At 58.6% G+C, this 21,185-nt stretch overlaps 2 protein-coding genes across 9 annotated transcripts in view; both read left to right on the top strand.

The window, feature by feature from the left end:
• The window catches only part of LOC115503507 (c-Maf inducing protein), a 233,021-nt gene extending 217,994 nt beyond the window's left edge, over window positions 1–15,027 (top strand). Inside the window, exons 12-21 of the mRNA XM_030299759.1 lie at window positions 977–1,003; window positions 1,230–1,278; window positions 3,824–3,931; window positions 6,042–6,158; window positions 7,658–7,798; window positions 8,553–8,600; window positions 9,670–9,816; window positions 10,710–10,815; window positions 12,157–12,227; window positions 14,824–15,027. Of these exons, the coding sequence (XP_030155619.1) occupies window positions 977–1,003; window positions 1,230–1,278; window positions 3,824–3,931; window positions 6,042–6,158; window positions 7,658–7,798; window positions 8,553–8,600; window positions 9,670–9,816; window positions 10,710–10,815; window positions 12,157–12,227; window positions 14,824–14,877 (868 nt within the window). The 3' untranslated portion in view covers window positions 14,878–15,027. The remainder of the gene's footprint in view (window positions 1–976; window positions 1,004–1,229; window positions 1,279–3,823; window positions 3,932–6,041; window positions 6,159–7,657; window positions 7,799–8,552; window positions 8,601–9,669; window positions 9,817–10,709; window positions 10,816–12,156; window positions 12,228–14,823) is intronic.
• On the top strand, window positions 14–19,224 carry LOC115503508. 8 transcript variants are annotated; one of them, XM_030299765.2, is made up of 3 exons: window positions 14–26; window positions 5,929–5,933; window positions 15,062–19,224. In XM_030299765.2, exon 3 carries the CDS (start codon window positions 17,021–17,023, stop codon window positions 18,146–18,148), a length of 1,128 nt encoding a protein of 375 aa, XP_030155625.1. In that variant the 5' UTR covers window positions 14–26; window positions 5,929–5,933; window positions 15,062–17,020; the 3' UTR covers window positions 18,149–19,224. The 8 variants fall into 8 exon arrangements, with proteins under 8 accessions (XP_030155625.1, XP_030155621.1, XP_030155628.1 ...); XM_030299761.2 differs by having other exon boundaries at window positions 15,053–19,224; XM_030299768.2 differs by lacking the exon at window positions 5,929–5,933 and adding an exon at window positions 5,075–5,077.
• Window positions 19,225–21,185: the final 1,961 nt, after the last annotated feature.

Here is a 21,185-nt window from a genome sequence, read left to right as displayed (position 1 = left end):
GGGAATACCTGTCTGTGCTCTCTCCGGTGGCCACAGCGAAAATCGGAAGATAATGCACGTGGAATTGCTCTCTGTGCCATGCCGCCATATGCTGAAAGCTCTCTTATTGCGCCCATTACGATTATTAGCTTGTGTTCCACAGTGAGTTGGGCCAGAAATGGACCCTCCCCGTCTCTCTCTTGCCAGCCCTTATGCCAATATTGAATTTATCACAGGAAAATAGGGAGAAAACGGTCTAGTGGATAATGGCCTGCGGAGAAGGCTTTGCCTGAATAACCAGGCCCTAAAATGCCTCCAGGTCTCTGTTTTGACAGATGTGGAGAAGCCAGGCCTCAGGAGGCAGCTCAGGGCTCTCTCAGGAGCCGATTAACGAGCCTGTGTTTATGAAATGCGGCTCTCCGAGGGGGACATTATACCTGGTAATTGCCCCATTTGCTGGCCTGGCCCGTCCCTGGGGCCCCCAGGACTCAAGACCGGAGAAATCCGACTCCTGAGAGCCACGGCTGTCTCCAAAGAGCAGTAGCGTCACTGACTGTGCTCGCTGTCCCCATAGCCCCGGGGACACATGTGACAGTGGGCCCATGATGCAATTCGCTTGGAAAACGGTCCCCAGATGCCCCTCTGATGCACGGCGATAATTAGCACAGCCGCACCTTAATGGTGGAACAATTAGTGCACACACCTGGGTCTCCGGTGCCCGCGTGCACGTGCTCACAGACACCTGCTCAGCACCCACAGGTGTGGGACCCGGGCCGTGGGGGGCTCCGTATGCTCCCGTCCCCAGGATCCTGGCCTCGTCCAAGGAGGCCTTTGCTTCACAGTTTCCAAGAGGGACAGAATGTCCCTGTCTCACTCTCAACCTCCTCCTTCTTCGGATCAGACATAGAGCCGCACCGTCCCCAGAGGAAGATCTTTGGATCACTGAGGGTTTCGAAAGCCCCCCGCTAACTGCAGTTTCCCTTTGTTTTTGTTACAGAGCCCTCGCACACGAGAAGTTCACCAAGTGAGTATTTGGCCACCTCCCTCATCACCTCCTTCCGGTGCGAATGTCCTCTGCCGCGGCCGTGCTCGGCGGCCAGCCCGTTCTCGGTCGCGTGCATAGCCAGGCCTGCCCGAGGGATTTCCTGACCCCGCCAGCTCCCCCGCCCCGGCCCTCCCCTCAGCCCCCATCACCATCCACACAAGCCAGGACCCTGGCAATGACTCCGCCCCCACCCTGTCTCTTTCAGGGAGCTGAAGTACGTGATTCAGAGGTTTGCCGAAGACCCGCGACAAGAGGTGAGCCTCCCACTCTGCCTCTCGAAGGCACCTTGTCAGGGCTACGGCGTGATGCCTGTGGGCCACCCTGAGCCCTCCTGTGGCTCTGTCGGGGCCTCTCTGTCTCCTACAGGCACTCAGAACACTGTACAAAGGCTCCTTGCCCTGGAGCATGAACACAACCGCCACTCCCCCCCCACCCCCCCCCACCGCTGTGATCGGGGGGGTGGGGGTGCCTGGCCCATGATGTCAGCCTTTTACTGTAAACTCAGGCTAACCAGAGGTGGTTTGCCACCAGCTGGCGGTTTCTTCTTGGAGCACAGGCCTTGTTAGGGGCGGGCTGGCACAGGGGCTCCCAGCCAGCTCCAGGGTAGTGCTGGTCCCTCTTTAGCCCTGCCGTTCTGACATCCGCAGGCCAGCAAAGACATCTGAGCTGGGAAGACATCTGAGCCGGGGTTCATTTCCTGGGCATGGTGGCTGAGGGCCTCTGCAGGGCCGCTCTGCCCGCCCCCCCCCCCCCACCTGCTGGCCCCTGTATCTGGGCTTCAGGGAGAGGTCAGCTTTCCCCCTGAGGCTTCGTGAGCAAGGACTCGGGTGGCCTGGGTTCCTCCATCCACTGCATCAGGGACATCAGAGACACCTGGCCTTGGTCAGGCGCTCACCCTGTGTCGGGCACCTGCGTTTTCTCCTGGAGTCCTTGCCACAACCACGAGTGGGGTCTGTCGTCAACCCCATTAACACCAGAATTACCCTCCTTTTGGAGCTGAGTGACATCTCCTTGGCCACGCAGCTGGTACCTGGCCAGGGCAGGGTTCAAACCCAGGGAGTCTGCCTCCAGAGCCTGTGCGGTAGGTGGGGCCAGGCGGGGCTGCAGACATGAGGGGGACTCCCACTGGCCCTGCCCCGAGGAGCTCACAGCCCCCTTCTCCAGCTGCGTGGATCCTGGGGTGTGATGAGGGGATCTGGCTTCTAGGTGGGGACAGACCCCCAGCAGAGCGGAGGGTTAAGGATGGGCAGAGGACGAAGGGATTACTTCTTCTTCACAGAGCCAGAATATATTCTCTTCCGGCCCCACGGTGAAACATAGCTCTAGAACACCTTGATTCTAAGCCCTGATTCCAAAAGTGGTTCCCTGGCTGCAATGGGAAAAGCGGAAATGCTAGCTAGGCAGGTCTGGGCTGCGCTAAGCCATTCTTCGCTGCATGTGAAGACAGATTCCCAGAATTCCCCTGGAAAGTGAGCCTTTATTTCAAACACCAACTTTGAAGTTGAAGAATAAAAGTGGTCCCAGCTGCTTCCCAGAGCGGAGAAGCAGAGCCAAGTGCTGGGAGGAGACTTTCTGAGCTCCGCACCGTACGCAAGGCCCGGGGGACTGGTGAGCGAGGGGCCAGGCTGGTCTTGCGGAGGGGTGGGGTGCAGAGGCCCAGCACTGCCCCCCCCCCCCCCGCCAGGCCCTGCTCCGGGCTCCTCTGAACCTCTTCCTTTGATTCTGTTTCTCGTCCCCTCTCTCCCCTCCCACCTTCTGCCTCCTAAAGAAGCCGGACTTCTAAACCGTTTGATACATTTGCGGAATAGAGTTGCATACTCTTGATTGGCTATTTTTTGAAGTAGACAAATTAACATTTGATATTTTTCCGACTCAGAGGAAAAGAAGTCAAAGCCGCCCCCCCCCCGCCTCTGTTTTCTGTTCACTTGTGTGTGGGTTGTGATCAATTGAATGTCTGTAAGTAAGTGGCTTTTGGCAGCAAATTGTCCTTCCTTCACTCCTGAAGGAAACGATTGGCCACTTCTATCAGGTTTCTTCTGAGGACAGAGAGGAGGTAAGAAACAAAGGCCTTGGTTTCCCTCCCTCTCCCTCTCTCTCTCTTTCTCTGTCTTTCTGCAGCTATAGTAGGGTGGATGTGGATGGAATTTCTCCCAAACACACATACGTGTTTGCACACGCCCACCCACCCACCCACACGCGGAACTCTGGGAAAGCAGTTGAGACCCAGAGAGAGCGGTGCATGTGCATGAAACCGCCCCACTCTGGACAGAGCGCCTTCCAGGGAGAGGCAAAGACTCAGAAGGTGGCTCAGAGGACACACAGCGAGGGCAGCAGGCAGACCCCCCGTGGTGGAGGGGGCAGATGTCCTGAGAGAGCAGGACAGAGGAGGGTCAGAGAGCTGAGGGCAGAAAGCAGGAGTCAGGACTTAGAGGTGCAGAGAGAGAAGAGACGAAAAAGAGCTGCCCCCTGTGCTGTGCCCGGAAAAAGGCGTAGAAAAGGGGACTGAGTTGAAGCAGTAGCTTTGAGCCTGTCTCCCCCTGATCTGTCCACAGACTTGCTTCTATTCAGAGCAGCTAACCAAGCCAGGCCTGGCCCTTCGTCCCGCGGAGCTGATGGGGAACGGCTAGTGTTCCCCAGTTTACAGATGCCACGGTTTTTCCCAACAGGCCTTCTGTGGAATTCAGTAGGAGGTCGGAGTCGCCCGAGTAGATGTTAAACGGATTTCTTAAGTGCGGGACTTGTGGGAGCTGGTCTCGTCTGTGTGATGGGACTGACTGCTGTGCCCCTTCTCTGCTGCAGGTACACTCATGCCTGCTGAGCGTGCGGGCCGGCAAAGACGGCTGGTTTCAGCTGTACAGCCCCGGAGGGGTGGCCTGTGATGATGACGGGGAGCTGTTCGCCAGCATGGTACGTGGGACGGGACCGTCAGTGGGCACTGCGGGCGGGGACCGGGTTTGCCCCGCCTGATGAGCGCCAGCACTGTCCCGGTCCGGCAGTGGCCAGCCTGGGAATTTCTGGATGGCATCGGAGCCAAAGAGAAAGATGGTGATGAAGACGGTGACCAGGAGTGTCGCTTTCTGCCTCTCACCCGAGCAGGCACCAAACCGAAGGCACGAAAGTCCTGTTCTCGCCCCATCTCACTCGGCTCCGTCGGGAGGTGACACGTAGTGTCACCCCACTTTCCAGGCAGGCAGCAGAAGCCCGCGGCGCTCACTGCCCGAGCTCACGCAGCTCACCGTAGTGGCAACGTTCAGATCAAGCTGCTGAGATCAGGTCGAGCTGCTGAGGGCTCAGAGTGCTCAGAGATTCTAGAAGGCACTGCAGACCCACCAGCTCGCCCGACCTTTGCGATGAGAAGTCAAGGTCAGGATGACCATCTCCTCCAGGAGACGAGAGGTCTGATGTCACCAGACCCACAACTGGACACCCGCCGCGATTTCCAGTACTTTCTTCATGCCGGACACTGTGTTGGGCACCTCACGTGCCCTGTTTCTTCTCGGTCTTCAACTTCATCCCATAAACACGCCTGTGCTGAGGCAGCTCCGGACAGGTGCCGTGGCTTACCTGAGGTCACACAGGCTTTCAGCCTCCAGGTCCCTCCCTTGATGGGGCCCACGCTGTCCAGAGCCTGCCCTTCCAGGGGCAGCGTGACCGTCTCCTGACGGGGGGCACAGACTGTCCTCCGGGTGGCCAGTGACCTCAGCTGTCCCTCCTGCTCGCAACACCAGCTGGGTTCTGTGACCGAGCGTGTTCCCAGCGGCGAGAAAACAGGATTCAGGGGGCCTCTCTGCTGCACCCTGCTTTGCCCCCTCGTCTGTAAAACAGGGAGTGGAGCGCCGGGCCTCTCGGATCACCAGGCGATCGCCTGCAGTGACGGAGGCAGGGCGCCCAGCCAGGGCCTAGCGCACGGCCCGCCCAGAAGTGACAGCTGTGGTTGGTCTTCTCTCTGCTGGGCCGCCCGTCCAACAGGGCCAGCTCGCGAAGCTCTCCGCAGTGACGACAGATCCGGCGCTGCCTCTGGGAGCTTTCTTGAAAGGGACTTATTTTTAGATCGTTTTCCTTACGCACTGGCTCTCCACTCCTCACCCACTGCCTGACAAGTCCCTCTTGAGTGCCCTGTGCATCCTGGAAGTGCACCCCACCTCCCCACTCACGAGGGCTCCTGTGATGTCACAGCTTCACCATGGCAACAGCCGGCGGTCCCCCACCCTGTGTGGCGGGGACTCGGTGTGCGGAAGAACCCGGGGGGCTGGCATCTTCCCCACCTGAGAGATTGCGTCTGTGCCGGAGTTAACGATGGAGCGGAAAAGATACACGCGGAAAAGGAGGCAGGCAGCCCCTGAGAGAGCAACGCGGCGTTTCCATGGAGACACAGGGGGCAGGAGCGGTCCCCTTGATGAGGCTGCCGTTTCCAACTGTGGAAGGGCATTTGCCATTGCACAAAGGGGGAGAGCACACTAGGCATTTGGGGCCCCGGCCCTGTTGCTTGGGGTCCCCTGCCCTCGGGACCCACCTCCAGAGACAGCGGAAAGAAACACCGTCGCCTTAGCGTCTGCCCCGCGTGTAGCCCAGGTGGAGCGGAATTTGCCAGTTCCTGGGTTTCTGGGGCAGGTGATCACTGAGCACCTGTGGAGCTCATAGGGCGCTTGGGAAGGGGAGGCAGGGCTCCCTACAGGTCTCTGTCCCACGTGTGGTGGCACCGTACCCCCGAACACTTACTCCCCGTCCCACCCCTGCCCTGGCAACCACTCCACTTCCCGAATCTGACACCCCAGGCCCCTTCCGTGTGCGGAATCCTACAGGATCTGTCCCTTGTGATCGGCTTACTGAGCACCACATCCCCGTGGTTCATCCACGCCGGAGCACCTGTCGGTGGGAAGAGGGGGGTCTGATGGTCTTTTCAGATCTGGTGTCCAGAGAGGGTGTGGGGAATCCTTCTGGCATGCCACCGGCAGGCATCTCGGGCCACAGCCCCACTGTGGTCACTGCCCTTCACGTGGGCTGTCTCCCGTCATAGGTGCACATCCTCATGGGCTCCTGTTACAAGACCAAAAAATTCCTGCTCTCCCTGGCGGAAAACAAGCTGGGACCCTGCATGCTCCTGGCGCTGAGGGGGAACCAGACCATGGTGGAGGTAAGGAGCTGGCCCGGGTCCCTGGCAAGGCTGCTGTCTTGCCCGGTCCTTCGTCTTTGTTCACTGGGCACCTTACAGGAGCCCAGAGCTGTTAGGGCAGCTGGGAACACAGCATTAGAGGAGGTAGGTGTGGCCCGGCCTCTCCCGAGTCGAGCGGGAGCGGGAGCGGGAGCGGGAGCGGGAGCCCCCCCCCCCCCCGCCTGTCACAGTTGGTCCCTTTCACTTATGATCAGGGGAGGTTTCTGCCCATTTGTCTATTGCTATAGAGCAGGCCACCCTGGTGGGGGGGCTCAAAACAATGGTACTCATTTATTTGGCTCACGGATCTGGGGGTGACTGGGCTCAGCTGACAGGTTCTCACCCTGGGTCTCTCATGAGGAGACCGGGCCAGCTGGGACTCCAGGCCTCTGTCTATGAAGCAGCCTGGGCAGAAGTATTCCTGTTCCCCGGGGAACACACGCCTGGCCCAGGTCCCCCCTGCCTCATCCTAAAGTCCCCAGAAGCCTGGGGCCCCCAGAGCCGCTGTCCACAGACAGGATGGCAGAAGCCATGTTGCTCTTCCCGGTGCAGCCCCAGAGTCAGGCAGCAGCACTTTGCCACGTCCTACCCACGAGAAGTGCTTGCCGGTAGCCACGGTGACGGGGATTAGAACACCTCTCGGTGGGCAGAGCATCAGAGAACTTGAGCCCCAGAGCGTCCCTGCCAGTGAGACTTGGGGGCCAAGGAGTCAACAAGAGGTCCCACAGCAGGGTGAGGAAGAACAGAGGAGGTCAGGATGGCTGAGTATTTTAGTGGATGGGCCCAAAGAGCCTAAGTGCCCAAAGGCCCCTGTGGGCATCTCGGAGGTTCACTGAGATGCTTGCGCAGGGAACTTGCAGGACGGGGGTGAGCAGGGAGCCAGGAGGCAGGTGAGCCGTGCTGTGAGGGCCTGGGCCGGGCAGGCTTTGCTTGGCAAGTGAGAAGTCGCCGGAAAGGGCTGCCCACATGCTAATCCTGGGCGAGAGGGCCGGAGAACAGAGATCGCGTCGGCTCCCCAAGGCTCTGGGAGGCAGTGTGTTGCAGGTGTCCTCCGGGGCTCCAGTTTCATTCTGAGCCTGTCTTGCGCACCAACCATGTGCCAGGCACAGGGGGATAACGAGGGATGGAAAGAGGTGCCCTGTCGTTTGGGCTCTGTCCCAACCCTTGAGGTCCTAGCATGCATCATTTCTTCCCGCATTTGCCGAGAGCCTGCTCCGTGCTCAGCTGGCTGTGCACGAATGTTCCCGTTGTACAGACAGGAAGCTGCGATTCGTGATTTGCCCGGGTCACCCAGCCAGAAGGACAGAGGGGGGAGCGTGGTTGCTCGTTTGCAGGATGAGATCTCAGGGCACGTGGAGCACGCGGAGCTTATCCGAGACCCCTCCCTGTGGCGCGCGGGGCTGTTGGCACGGCTGAGGTCCAGCCCTCCGTGCCTTCAAGGACCAGCCCTGCTGTAACGCACCTCCGCTGCTCTCGGGCAGATCTTGTGCCTCATGCTGGAGTACAACATCATCGACAACAACGACACCCAGCTGCAGATCATCTCAACCCTGGAGAGCACGGGCGTGGGCAAGCGCATGTACGAGCAGCTGTGCGACCGGCAGCGAGAGCTGAAGGAGCTGGTGAGTCCCCGGCCCGGCTCTGGGGCGCACGTGCCGGGCCCGCCAGAGCACAGCTGGGGTGCAGGGGGACGGAGCCCGGGTCCCCCGCCCGCACCTGTGCGGGCCTCTGTCTCCGCGAGTCCTCCTCCAGACCCGGAGAGGTCGGGGCTACCACCTGCCACTTTCCAGGTGATCACAGACGTGTCAGGTCGGTGCCCCAAAGTCCCGGATCTCCTACGGGGCCTGGCCAGGAGTCGCATCCTGCCTCACCCCAGAGCCCTGCACGGCAGCCACTGCCTCCCTCCCCATATCCCACAGGCCCTTCTTTAAGTGCACCAGGGCTGGGCTTCAGAGGGGTGGTGAGCCCACACCTCCCTGGTCTCCTGGAGCAGCTCTCACCCGGCGGCCGATAGGAGACGGTGTATAAATACTCCAGCTCCCTCTCCGCACAGGTGGGACACCTCTGAGACATGACTTCTCCACCGTTTCCCAGAGGACCCCCAGCGGTAGCGGTACCATAACGCTCCCTTCCTGGGGGGCCTTTGCCGCCTCACTCGCCCACTCCCCTGCTGGCGTTTCTGGGGATTCCCTCTCTGATAAACCGGCTGTGTTCGCACCTTGTCTCGGGGTCTGCCCCCGAGACCGAGACCGCCACGTGGCCTTCTGCCGCCGAGAAATAAAATGGCGCTGTGCGTGATGTCAACGGGGAGGGGGGTGTGCAGGCTGGCGGTCCAGGGGAAAGAACGGGTCGTCATCAGTCCGGTTTCTGTTGCAGCAAAGGAAAGGCGGGCCCACCAGGCTAACACTGCCCTCCAAGTCCACGGTGAGTTGGTTTTATTCTCCTGTGGGGCTGGGTAGAGGGAAGAAGGCAGTTAGATTAGACCTCCCTGATGAGGAACTTTCGCCCGTGGAACTGACCAAGGACCCTGTGGCACTTGACAGGCCAGCTTTTCTAGGAGGGAACCAGGTTCCGGGAAACCATGTCGCTGGTATTAATGTTAATATGTTACCAGTTAATAATAGTAGTAATAGCTAATATACATTGAGCATTTACGCACCGGGTACTGGGCTGTTCATTTTATCACCACGACAACACTGTGAGGTTGGTGCCTCTCTCCAGCCCCACTGACAAGGTCTTCGGGGATCTTAGTTCCTCCTATCCTGTGCCACCATCCTTGACATGAGGTTTCCACCTCGTGGTCCAAAAAGGCTGCTCCAGCCCTGGCCATCAGGTCTCCATTCACGCCAGCAGAAGGAGGAAGAGCAGAGAAGAACATGCCCCTTCCCTTTAAGGGCTTTCCGAAAGTTCTCCTGGACACATCTCCCTGTATACCATTGTCCAGACTCGGCACACGGCCACATCTAACTGGGAGATTAGCCTTAATTCGGTGTGGCCGTGTGGCAGCTAGAATCCAAGGATTCGATCATTAAGATGAAAGGGAGAGCGGACATTCCCCGCAGCCGCCAGGTAGTCTAGTGCTCACGCGTGTCTTGCCCTCCAAAGGCCTTAGAGGTGGGGGGACCTCAGTGTTCTCAGGCGGGCAAAGGGCCCAAGCTGCTGCCTGGGAAGGGGAGCTGGCCAGGTACACATGTCCGTGTGCACGCACACACGCCTGTGGGAGGGACGTGCCTCGGAGCACCCCAGTCGGTGACTCAGGGTGTGAGTCACGGCACTGGAGGCTTTCTCCCCCACCCACGGGGACGTGGGGGCAGCCGCTCCCAGCACCCCCCTCGGTCCTACCCCCCCCCCCAACTCCAAGCCACATCGTCACCCCTGCTGCAACTGTCTACGGGGCAAGGGAAGGGAGGTGGGGACAGGGGTGCGGAGGGGTCTCCAGAGCGCCTGGCAGCCCCGGGCCTTCCCCGAGAGCCCACCGCCTGTCTGTTTGCAGGATGCCGACTTGGCTCGTCTGCTGAGCTCCGGCTCTTTCGGAAACCTGGAGAACCTCAGTCTGGCCTTCACCAACGTGACCAGCGCCTGCGCTGAGCACCTCATCAAACTGCCTTCTCTCAAGCAGCTGAACCTGTGGTCCACTCAGGTGCACACCGTCTGCCTGCACCCTGCTCTGCCCCCGCCCGCCCCCGCATCCTGCCCCCTCCTCCGTGCCCCTGTGCGCCCCTGCTCTGCGCCCTCCTCTGGGACTGGCCTTCCTGCCTGGAGCCCGGGGCCCAGTCTCCTGATTACCACGCCCCTCCCCAGCTCAGCACCCCCTCCATAGGCCAGAGGACACTTAGGACCTCGTGAAGGCCAGTGGCCGTTTCACGGTCGGAGCTGCTGAGGCCCAGGGCAGGGGCGTGCCCGGCAAAGCCTTAGAAGCCCTGAGAGGCGGGGCCGAGACGTGACGCCGGTCTCCCGCACCCACCTGGGTAGCACACGGGCAGCTCGGGAGTCTTCCTGTTGTGGTAACAACCACAGCACACCGATGCTTGCCGCCCACGCTCGGTGTCGTTTGCGCTGCGAAGCGCCTTGCGCGGATCAGCACACGTGGTCTCCACTCCCCACCTGTGACGTGGAGGCCCCGCCAGAGCCCTCCTTTTATAGAAGAGGAACCAGGTGTTCCCGGCAGTCTGCCCTCCAAGGCCCGCCCTGCCCCATCCTACCGTCCCGCCCAGGGAAAGGCGGCCTTGGCCCTCACTGGTAGCCAGAGCCCCTGAGTTCAGAGCCCCCCTTGACAGACAGCAAGACCGACTCCTGGGAAGGGCCCTTGGCTGGCCCGCATCCCACCAGCAGAAGCTGGACTCGAACCCCGGTCAGGGGAAGCATTTGAGTCTTTGGAGAGAAGCGAGGGCAGCCCAGATCCCCCGGCTTGAAAGGCGGTGGCTCTGTCCCCGTCACCTTCCTCCACCGCTGCCTCCAGCCTCGGAGTCATTTCCCTGAGTGCCGTGGGGACACGGGTCGATCCCCAGGGCTGAGAGGTTCTGTGCTCCACAGTTTGGAGACGCCGGCCTGCGGCTCCTGTCGGAACACCTCACCATGCTCCAGGTGCTGAACCTGTGTGAGACGCCTGTGACCGACGCCGGCCTGCTGGCCCTCAGCTGTGAGTCCTGCGGGGGTGGTCAGGGTGGGCAGGGCCTGCTTCGTGCATGCGTGCACACGTGCATCCATTCATCCACTCACCCATCCACCCATTCATGCGTGCGTGCATCCATTCATTCAGCAAGTGCTCATGAGCACCTGCTGTGTGCCAGGCACCATTTTAGGTGCTGGGAACACAATAGGGGACATATCCCTGCCCTCATGGAACTTATATTCTGGAAGAAAACGAAACCATGAGTGCCCTTATCCTCCAGATACTTGTCTGAGAGATAAAGTTTGGGAAAAGTGCCCTAGGACAGGCTTGCCCTGCTCTCCTGCCCAGTAGCAGCCATCAGCCGGGGTTAGATGCGCAGATTCTCAGGTCCTGCCCCAGACCTGCTAACTCAGAAACTGCAGTTTAACAAAATGCCCAGGTGATTCCCAAGTGTGGTTGAAGTTTGAGAAGCATTGCTCTAATAGAAGGAGCCACAAAACACCCAAGGAACCCAGAAATGCCGATTCCTGCACCCCAACCCTAATCTACCAGAGCAGAGTCTTGGGTGCTGAGCCTGGGAAGCTGCACTGCCCATGTCCCACCCACTGGTTCAGATGACAGGCCCCATGCCTCAGCTGGGAGGAATCATGGAGGGCTTCCCCGGGGAAGTGACCGGATCTGGGTGTACAGGACATACGTAGGAATTGGCTGAGGGGGTTGATACGCTGGGCAGGGGCCATGGCTCCTACAAGGTTGCTGGCAAATTCCAGATGGCTTGGGAGGGGTGGGGACAGGAGACAGGGGTGATGGAGGGCAGGGAGGATGAGGTTTGGGGACACTTTTCTGCAAATGTGCTCTTTGGACACTGTCATTGGAGTCACATAGCCCCTGGCTCGGTGCCCCCAGGAACGGGATGGAACACCACACCTCTGATGGGTGGCTCCTGACCAAACCAAAGTTCGAGGCGTGCTTTCAAGAAGGGGGTTCCTGGGTCAGCCCTACGGGGAGAGCTCCCAGAGCTCCCCTCGGGGAAGGGCCCAGCCTGGCCCACTGGGGCTGACCTGGGATGTGGCAGGCACACTCTGGGGAACTTCAGGGGACAGCAGTGCAGGGACCTGACAGACCAGAAGGAAGGGAGGCTCAGAGAGCAGGGAGAGAACATAAGCCCAATTCAGACCAGCTCCTGCCTGAAACAGACTTTCTGTCCTGGTGGTGCCCTAGCAGTGACCCTGAAACCCTCCCGCCCCATCTCCTAGACAGGGGCCTTGACTACAATAGTCAGCCCCCCAGCTTGACTGTCCCATACCTGCAGCTGCCTTTGTGGGGTTCTCACTGACCTAATGCCTGTGTCTGTCTGTCCTTGCACAGCCATGAAGAGTCTTTGCAGCTTAAACATGAACAGCACCAAGCTCTCGGCTGACACCTATGAAGATCTGAAGGTAATTCTTCCCTTCCTCCCTTTCTCCCTCCCTTCCCCCCTTCCCTCCTTCTTTTCTTCCATCTGTCAGCATCTAGACACCAGTGCTTTGCCCTCGTGGAGCTTATTCTCCAGCAAGAAAGGCTAGTACACCGGCAGATAAGTCAGTAAATAAAATAATGGCAGGTGGAAAGGAGTGGTAGGGAGGAAGCCAGCAGGGAATTGGTAGCTTAGAAATAGGGAGGGCCTGTTTGGCATGTGATCATCAGGGATGGTCCCTTTGAAGTCACATAAGCTGAGACCTATAAGATAAGAAGCCGTGGATGCAAAGGATGACAGGAAAAGCAAGGGCAAAGGTCCTGAGGCAGAAAGGGTTGGTATGAACTGACTTTGTAGCAAATGTGACTAGAAAGTAAGAGAGAACAGACTTGGGCCAGACTGAATAAGCCCTCATAGGTCACAGAAGGGTTCTGGATTCCATCCAAGTTCAGTAGAAAGCTTTCAGGGACTCTAAGCAATGTTGTGAGTTATGCTTGTAAAGGCTTGTTGTGGCCGTTACCAGGAAAACTGATTTTTTTTTGCTGGAGCCGGGGGTGGTCCAAGCAAGAGTAGAAACAGGGAGAACATCGACAGGGCTGATGCAGTCACGGGTTAAGCTCCTGATCCTATAGCCTGGGCTAGATTGGCAGTATTTAAAGTTGGGGCAAGAAAGAGGATCCGAGTAGGGAAAGGTGGGCACGTTTCCTGGGGGACTGGTGGAGCTTGGCCTTCAGAAGTCTGCTGCCCCCATCACTCTGGGCCCAGTACCAACTGCCCCGGGAGGAGTGAGTGGGGCTGCAGATAAGCCAGCGCTGAGGACAGAAGGGCTGGGCCAGGCAGCCAGACCCACCATGAGATGCCAGCACCTTCACACGCTGGAAGCCACTTGGAAGGAATCCCCACAAGCAGGGACCACCCCTTCCCCGCCCCACCCTCAGCTCTCCAGCTCAGCCAGACCTGCGGCCAGCTTTAGAGCACCTACTATGTGCCAAGCCCAGGCTGGGGACAGGGACAGGACCAAGGTGCATGTGGTTCACCACTGCCCAGGAGGAAGCTCCGTCCTGGCAGACAGATACATGCAGTAGCCAGGCCAGGACAGGGCTCAGGGACCAGCACGGAGGGGACAGGGGACAGCCAGCCCTGCTCACTAGGGCAGAAGAGCCTTCACAAAAGGTCTTGAGAAGGGAATCTGCCGAGCAGGCCAGGAGAGCCGTCAGAGGGTCCTGAGGAGCATGTGAAGCGGGGCAGGGGTGCGGCCGGCGCAGAACCAGCCTGAGTGCACCCTCCAGGGCCTCCCCGACCTGCCGGGCCCAAGTGGGCGTTTCTGCACCGTTGAGGATTACTGTGCCCCCTGAAGGCGAAGGAGCACAGATCCGGGTGCCCTAGCCAAGCAGCAAAGGGGTGTGGTCAGCCCCTTGTGGAGAAAAGCCGCTTTCGCGCATCCGAGAGACCCCATGGTGCCAACTTGAGCATACCGGCCAGTGACGCCCAACCTCTGTGCTGCGGGCATCGGATGGCCCAGAGGCTGTCTGCCTGCCGGGGGGCAGGCGGCCTGCACCCCACATCAGGCAGGCAGGGCCCTCCAGCTCACGGCCCCGTCTCTCAGGAGAACCTGGAAACCTCCGTGCCAGTTTGCCATCTCCTGATCGGAGAGGTTGGCTTAAAGAAGTTTTTACAGTGCTGCACAGGGGAAGGCAGCCCCCAGTCTGTAGCCTCTGCCTGAGCAGCGGGGCTGGGGGCCCACGAGCCAGAGCGCAGGGGAGAAGCGCGGAGGAGCCGTGCGCACGCACGGTAGAAGGTGACACTGGCCGGTGCCCCCACGGAGAGTCTGGAAGAGGGAGCAAAGGGAGGAGAGCCATTAGCCCTGTCTGTGCAGTGAAGGCTTGTGGAGGGAAGGCCAGCTGTTTATAAAAGAAGGAAGAGAGGCGATGTGTCTGGGTGGCAGGGATGGAGAGCGGGAAGCAGGTGTGAACAACAGCAGGTGGAAGCTTGCAGTCTAGACGGTTCCAGCGCGGGGGCGTCCTGCAGGGGAAGGCTCGCTGCCCCCCAGGTGCCTGCATTTCTGGCGATCCCGCCGCATTCGCCTGCCCGATTTCCCGTAATGATGGCCTGTAGGCGGTGGTGACGGTGCGGATGGTTCCCGCCTGTAGGGCACACGGCCTTGTGTTGTTCAGGGCGAGCTGTGCGTCAGGCGGTTCCACCCTTAGCACCGTCCTGTGAGCCGTGGCCGGATCACGCTGGCTCCACAGAGGAGGAGGCCGGGGGCTCTGCCCCCGGGGTCGTGCAGCCAGCAAGTGGCAGAGCTGGGGCTCCCACCGGGGCTTTCCGCCTTCAGAGCCAGGCATCCACGGCCTCGCAGAGGCACGGGGCACGGAATCCCCTGCAGCTGTCCGCCCACCTGCGACCCCCGATCCCGGGGCTGCTGCCCTGTGCTCCCCGAGGTTACCCAGCTCTGAGCTCCAGGGAGCCCCGACGGCAAGGTGGGGAGGGCACAGTGGGAACCCCGGCCGTGGCTGCGGGAGAGCCAGGCACCGCCGGGCCAGGTTCGGGAAAGGACTGTCCTACTTGCTGCCCCGCAGGCCAAGCTTCCCAACTTGAAGGAAGTGGACGTCCGCTACACGGAAGCCTGGTGAAGCTCCCGGCTCGGCAGGAAGGAGTTTGCAGCCGCAACACACGACTTTTGACTAATAGCCGTAGAGCGCCGGTCCTGGGGTCCCACCCCCAGCGTCCCGGCTGTGAGATAGATGGGGGAGTCTTTCTGGGGGCAGAGGGCGGAGGGGGGAGGGGGGTGGGGAGGGGGGCCGTAAGCACGCCCAGCCCCGCCTAATTCTTTTAGCTTCATAATTGGAAACCTTGACCTGATCCAAAAAGGACTTTGTAGCAACCAGAGGAGCATCAGCGGGTCGGGGGAGAGGGTGGGGGAGGGGCGGGGGCCTTGGGGAGGGGGGACCCTTTGTGGATTTTCTTTGCCTTTGTGTTCAATGCCGTGTGGGAAAAGTCAACTCCGATGCCACCATCACACGACCCTGATGGGCCTCGAGGGCCGAGGAAGGGTGCTTTCTTCCTCACAGTCTCCACCGAGAACTCGCCCCCGCCCCCCACCATTGGGACAAGAAAACCCAGACATGTCATTGCACCGTCCTGTGTCCTCGCCATTGCTATGCAAAGTGATTCTTGTTGTACATAAGATTTAAATAATGCGCCTATTTAAGAAATGTTGACAAATTGCGGGTCTGGGACCTGCCTCTTATTTATGAAGTCTTTGACCCTCCCTCCCTCCCTCCTGCCCTCCCACCCCGCCCTCCCCTGGCCTGTAGTACTGTATAAACCAGTCAGCTGTTGGGGTAGTGGTAGTATTATTGTTATTTTTTTAAAGGAAACAGACAAAAAAAAAAAAAACCTCCTTGGAAAATTAATTGCTTTTTCGTAATGGATTCTGTATGCTAATGCTCGGCCGTCTGTCCGCCCGCCCCCACTGTGCGTTTCCAATTCCCAGATGTCTCCAACTTGCCCCCGGGTGAGGGTCAGGCTGGGGGGCAGAAGTGGGGTCCCCACGTTGTAGTCCTGTTCCTGCCAGGCCCCGGCTTTCTCTCAGCCCCCTCTTACGCCGTTTGGGGGGTGCTAACCTGTCCTCCCTGGTCCATCCCCTGGAAGAGCTGCCCCGGCCCCGTCCCCCGGAGAGCTCCCATCTCCGGTGGCCTCTGCCATCCCTGTCCCCACTGAGACTGCGGCCTGTGGCCTCCCCGCCATGTGTGCTTCACGTGGTCTCCTCACGCATGCCTGCTTCTCTGCATGGTCTCTTGGGAGAAGAGAGAGACGTCGCCTCCACCAGCCTGACTGCCCACCCCACCCCTATGAATGTGACCGCTACAGCACAGACACCCTTTCTGTCCCCACACCTGCCCCGAAGACAAACCAACCTCCGTTTCTTTTGTAAACAGTCGGCTTTTTCTTAACAAGCCCTCCCTGTACAGAACAGCCCTTTTATGGTTTACTTGGGGTCCCCTCTCCCCCCAAGCCCCCTCTTCTGTTGGTTTAGCACAAATACCGTCCCTCTCCGGCACCCCCAGCCCTGACCCCTCAGTCAATGTAATTGTTTTATATATATTTAATCTTATTCAATGGAAACCATGCTTTTGTCGTTTTATACTTTGCTAGGTAGACTTTATTACCCCCCCCCCGACTATGCCCTCATTTTTTTAAAAAAGGAAAAAAAAAAAGAAATTGGGTTTCAGTCTTAATTCATTTTACGTGCCAGGTTTTATTTTGTGTGTGCGTGTGAGTGTGTTCTGTTTCGTGTTTTGTTTTCTTCTGTTGTTGTTGTTTTCTGTTGTTTGGTTTTATTCTCTCCCCTCCGGTCCCAAACTTCATAGCACTCTGGTGCAGGAAGAAGCAGAAGCAAAAACAAAAAAACAAAAAAACAAAAAAAACAAAAAAACAACAACAAAAAAAAAACTCTAAAAAAGAAAAAAAAAGAGCCGAGACATGCCATCTTTTCCCTTCGCACTGTTGCTTTTCCTGATGGTTAATACTACTGTCACGTTAGCTGTGTTCAGAGATGTGAAATACTTTCAGGCAAAAATAAACTGTAAGTGACTCATTGACATCTGGCCTTTCTGTGTGGCTTCGAGGGAGCCTTTCGGCGGGGACGGGAAGGGGACAAGACCTGGGCCGAGGTCAGGACTCCTCTGAACGTCCCGAGCTGCTCACCCTCGGCACCGTTGACATTGGGGGCCAGACCCTCCTTTGTCACGAGGCTGTTCTGTGCATCCGAGAATGTCCTGCGTTGTCCCTGGCCTCGGCCTGCTAGATGCCAATAGTACCCAGTCCCCCCGCCCCCAGACTAACAACCAAAAATGTCCACCAGGGACAAAATCACTCCCTGGGGGAAACCCAGGCTGCCAGTCTCTGCATCAGGGCCCTTACGGCAGCTCTCGTCCAGAACTTCTAGGACCGATGGGCCTGTTCGTCACCTGGGGGTCTTGGGAAAATGCGAGTTACGATTTCCAAGGTCTGGGCGGGGCCCGAGACTCTGCTTTCCGGGACCTCTGGGAAACCCAGATGCTGCTGGTTTTTGGAAGCCTCTCTGAGTTCAGCAGCCTAGAACCATCCACCCGGCTGCCCGCTCACCCACATGTCCCCAGGAGGCAGTTGGAGGAGTCCAAGGAGAGACTTTGTTTCCACTCCTCTCCTAAGTCATTCGCTTTGCAGGGTTTCTTTGCCCGGTGTTACCCCAGCCCAGTGGCCCGTCGCTCACGCCCCACATCCAGCACGTTGCCTGCCTTCAGAAGCCGCTTGAGAATGTTCCTGAGTCTCCTCCTCCTCCTCCTCCATCAGTATCTCCACCGCCCTCACCCTGGGCCGGGCCCCTCATCCCTGTCCAGGGGACCCAGCAGCCGCCTCGCTGCCTCCCTGGTCCATCCTACACCACCTTCCTACCCTCACTACCTGCCCTGCCTCTCCACATCCCTGCTGCCCGCTCCTGGCCCTCCTCACTTCCAGAGGCCTCCGGCCACACAGGGAAAGCAGGAGCCGTGGGCGAGGATCAGGAGGGCCCCAGACTTCAGGCGTGGCGGGTGGGCCACCTGCAGGTGGAGACGTGCGGGTACGAGGCGCGAACGCCTGCTCCATCCCCGATCCTTCCCACCCGGGAGAGGGGGGCGGCTCACAGCAGGTGCGCCCGATACCAGATGGAAGGGGGGGGTCCCTGCCGGCCGTCCCGTCCTCAGTCCTCCTCCTCGCTCTGTCCTGCGTCACCTGGGGCTCCTCCGCCCACTGGCTTCTGGGGGAGCCTGGAGAGTGAGGCTGCCCGGCCAGGGGTTCCCCTGGGCGTCCCAGCTTCACAGTAGTTCCCTCCACAGCTCTGGCTCTCGGAGGAACACCTCTCCCCTCTCCGGGTCTTAGTCTGGCGGGACCTGCCCGCTCCCGCTGGGGAACCTCACATCCTTTGCCCCCGCCTGCCCCCCGGAATGCCCAGAGTCCAGCCAGTGCCCTCCCCCGGCACAGCCGAGCCACGGTGTGTCTTTACTTTTAACCCAGTGGCTTGAAACAACAGAAACTTACTCTCTTGAGGTTCTAAAGACCAGGACGTCAGCAGGGCCCCGCACTGTCTGAAAACTCTAGAGGAGAAAACTTTCCCTCTCTCTTCCAGCTCCCGGGGGGGTCCTGGTGTTCCCGGTTGTGGCTTTGCCCCTCCAGCCTCGGCTGTGTCCCACACGCCAACCCCCCACCCCTTCTCCAGCGAATCTCCCTCTGCTTTCTCTTATCAGGACATCTGCCATTGGATTTAGGACCCACCTGGATGACCCAGGATGACCCCGTGCGTGGACAGATCCTTAACATGATCACACCCGCAAAGACTCTTTTTCCAAATAAGGTCACAAGCCCCCGTTCCAGGTGAATGTGTCTTCTGGATTCGACGTTTCATTAATCCTCCTTTGATGACTGGGGTTCATCTTGAAGGCTATGAATGATAGGGAGATTGCAATGATCGGACTCATTTTCTAACGAAATGCTTACACCGCCCCTCCTGTGTGCCAGGCACAGTAGCAAGGGTAAGGCTTGTAGGTCTGAACTCATTTACACCTGATACGCCTAAGGGGTGGGTGCAGATAGGACCCCTCTTGACCGATGGGGAAGTGGAGGCCAGGAGAGGGTGGGTCTCTTGGTCAAGGCCACACGGGGAGCGGGGGACGCAGCCAACCTTAGAAGCCAGGCATTTTGGGAAGATCTCTCCGCTGCTGGCTGGTGAATGGATGGGGCTGGGACCAGGGCAGGGACCTTGGAAAGAAAGATTCAAGAGGAGCTTGGGAGTGAAAGTGCGGAACACGCTGCCTGGTATGGAGGGAAGGCCAGCAAGGAGTCAAGGGTAACGTTCACGTTCCTTGGCTTCTTCTCACTGGGGGCTTCGTGGGCCTAGAATTAGCACCTCTGCCTGGCAGCAGCTTTCTCAGTGGCCTGCAGGGCTGGTGTGTCAGTGCCCCTGCGTTCTCCCTCCTCGTGGAGGTGGAGACTCCCATGTGCTTCCCCTGGGGACAGTCTGCTGTCCCCAGGGCTCACCAGCCTGTCAACACTTCCTTCTGCTCTCGCCCTCACTTTCCCTCCATCCCATCCTGGGACCACTTCCCAAATAAGCCACCTATGCTGGAATCTTCATCCCAGAGCTTGCTTCTGGGGAAGCCCAAACAAAGACGGTGGCTAACCATGCTAGGCGACAGAGGGACAGGTTACAGGGGGAGCCCCCTCCCCCACAGGCTGAGAAAGCCCTCCTAAGGAGACTGCACGGTCGCCGGGCACATCTGCCTCAGCCTCAGCCAAGCCAGAAGGACCGTGCAACTGGGGACCCAAGAATCAGCTTGCACCTGTTTTCAGAGGTGGCGGTGGAAGCTGCCAGATGCTCTCACACATTGCTGGCAGGCACAGAAATTGGTTCGGTGGGTTTGGAAAGCGTATCGACTAAAAGCTAACCATTCAGCCCACCCTGTGACCCCACAACCCCACTCCTGGGTATATAGACCCGGGAGAACCGAGCGCACGTGTCCACCAGAAGACACAGACAAGGGTGTTTATAGCAGCATTATTCGTAAGAGCCAAAAAGCGGAAGCAACCCAAATGTCCACTAAGAGGAGAATAAACAAACCAGGGTGGTCTCGCAGTGGAAGAGCTTGAGCGCCCGCCCCCCTCCCCTTCAACAGGAGAATCAATAAAACAGCGACTTAGTCGTGTGATGGAATTCTGCAGAAAAAGGCCAAAAGGGCCAACTTCTGATACCCACAGTGGCGTGAATTAATTGGACACACGTTACCTGTGTGGAAGGAGCCAGGAGGGCTTGCCGGAGGATCCCATTTATGTGAAGTGCACGGACGGGCACGAGGCATCTGTGACTACAGAGGTGATAACCGTGGTTACTGACAGTGCAGGGGGCGGGAGGTGTCATCGACTGGGAAGGTTAAGAGGGAAGCTTCTGGGGTGATGAAGATGCTGTACAGCTCGATCTGCAGCCACACGGGTGTTTAAACACCCCTGGAGCTCCACATTTTTCAGATTTGTGTCGTTTATTTTCTGTGTTACACACCCCCTTTTTAAAAGTGGCATCAGGTCGACGCACCCCAAACATCCACCAACAGGTAATAGATGTGTATTTACAGACGATGGGCTATTATCCGTCCGTAAGAAAGGATGAAGCACGGACACACGGTCCCTCGTGGATGAACCTCGAAGACATCATGCTGAGTCACCTAAGCCAGACACAACAGACCACATATTGGTGGATTCCACTTATAGGCAGTAATCTAAAATAGGCAAATCTGCACAGCAGAAAGAAAGAAAGCAGACTGGTGTTTACGAGGGGCTGGGGAGTGACTGCCTCATGGATATGGGGTTTTATTTGGGGCTGAGGAAAATGCTTGGGAACTAGATAGAGGTACTGATTGCACCATACTGTAAACGCTCTAAATGCCTCTTTAAAATGGTTTCTTTTATGTTACGCGACTGTCACCTCAATTTGTTAAAACGGCATCGAAAAAGAGTTTTCTTAACGAAGAGATGGCCGCTGCTCCTCTCTGCTGTGTCTGGGTCTGGGAGGGTGAGTGGTGCCCTGGCCACCATGACTTCTTCAGCGCAGTGCTGGCCCGTCCTTGTGAACGTTTGTCCCCGCCTCAAAAACGCTCTACTGCCATCTGCTGGACAGTTGTCACTATACCAGTTTGCATAGTAAAATCCACACACTCCCTTAAATGTGGCATCCTCGTACAGTGCACAATGTGCACAGCTGTATGTGGTGGGATATCGGACTTTGCTTTATTTTTCAGTGTCCTCTATTCAGGTTGGGGTGGGGCCTTGAAAACCTCAGGGCTGGCCTTCCCTCCCATGCCCTTTCTAATGCTGGCTAAGGCTAGCCTGGGCTAGCCCCTCTCAGATTCGGCGGGGGAGATGAAGTCCA

Source organism: Lynx canadensis, chromosome E2 (assembly GCF_007474595.2).
Source record: "Lynx canadensis isolate LIC74 chromosome E2, mLynCan4.pri.v2, whole genome shotgun sequence".
Taxonomy (NCBI): Eukaryota; Metazoa; Chordata; class Mammalia; order Carnivora; family Felidae; genus Lynx; species Lynx canadensis.
The sequence above is the reverse complement of the archived record's forward strand: the minus strand, read 5'-3'. Positions and strand labels throughout refer to the sequence as shown.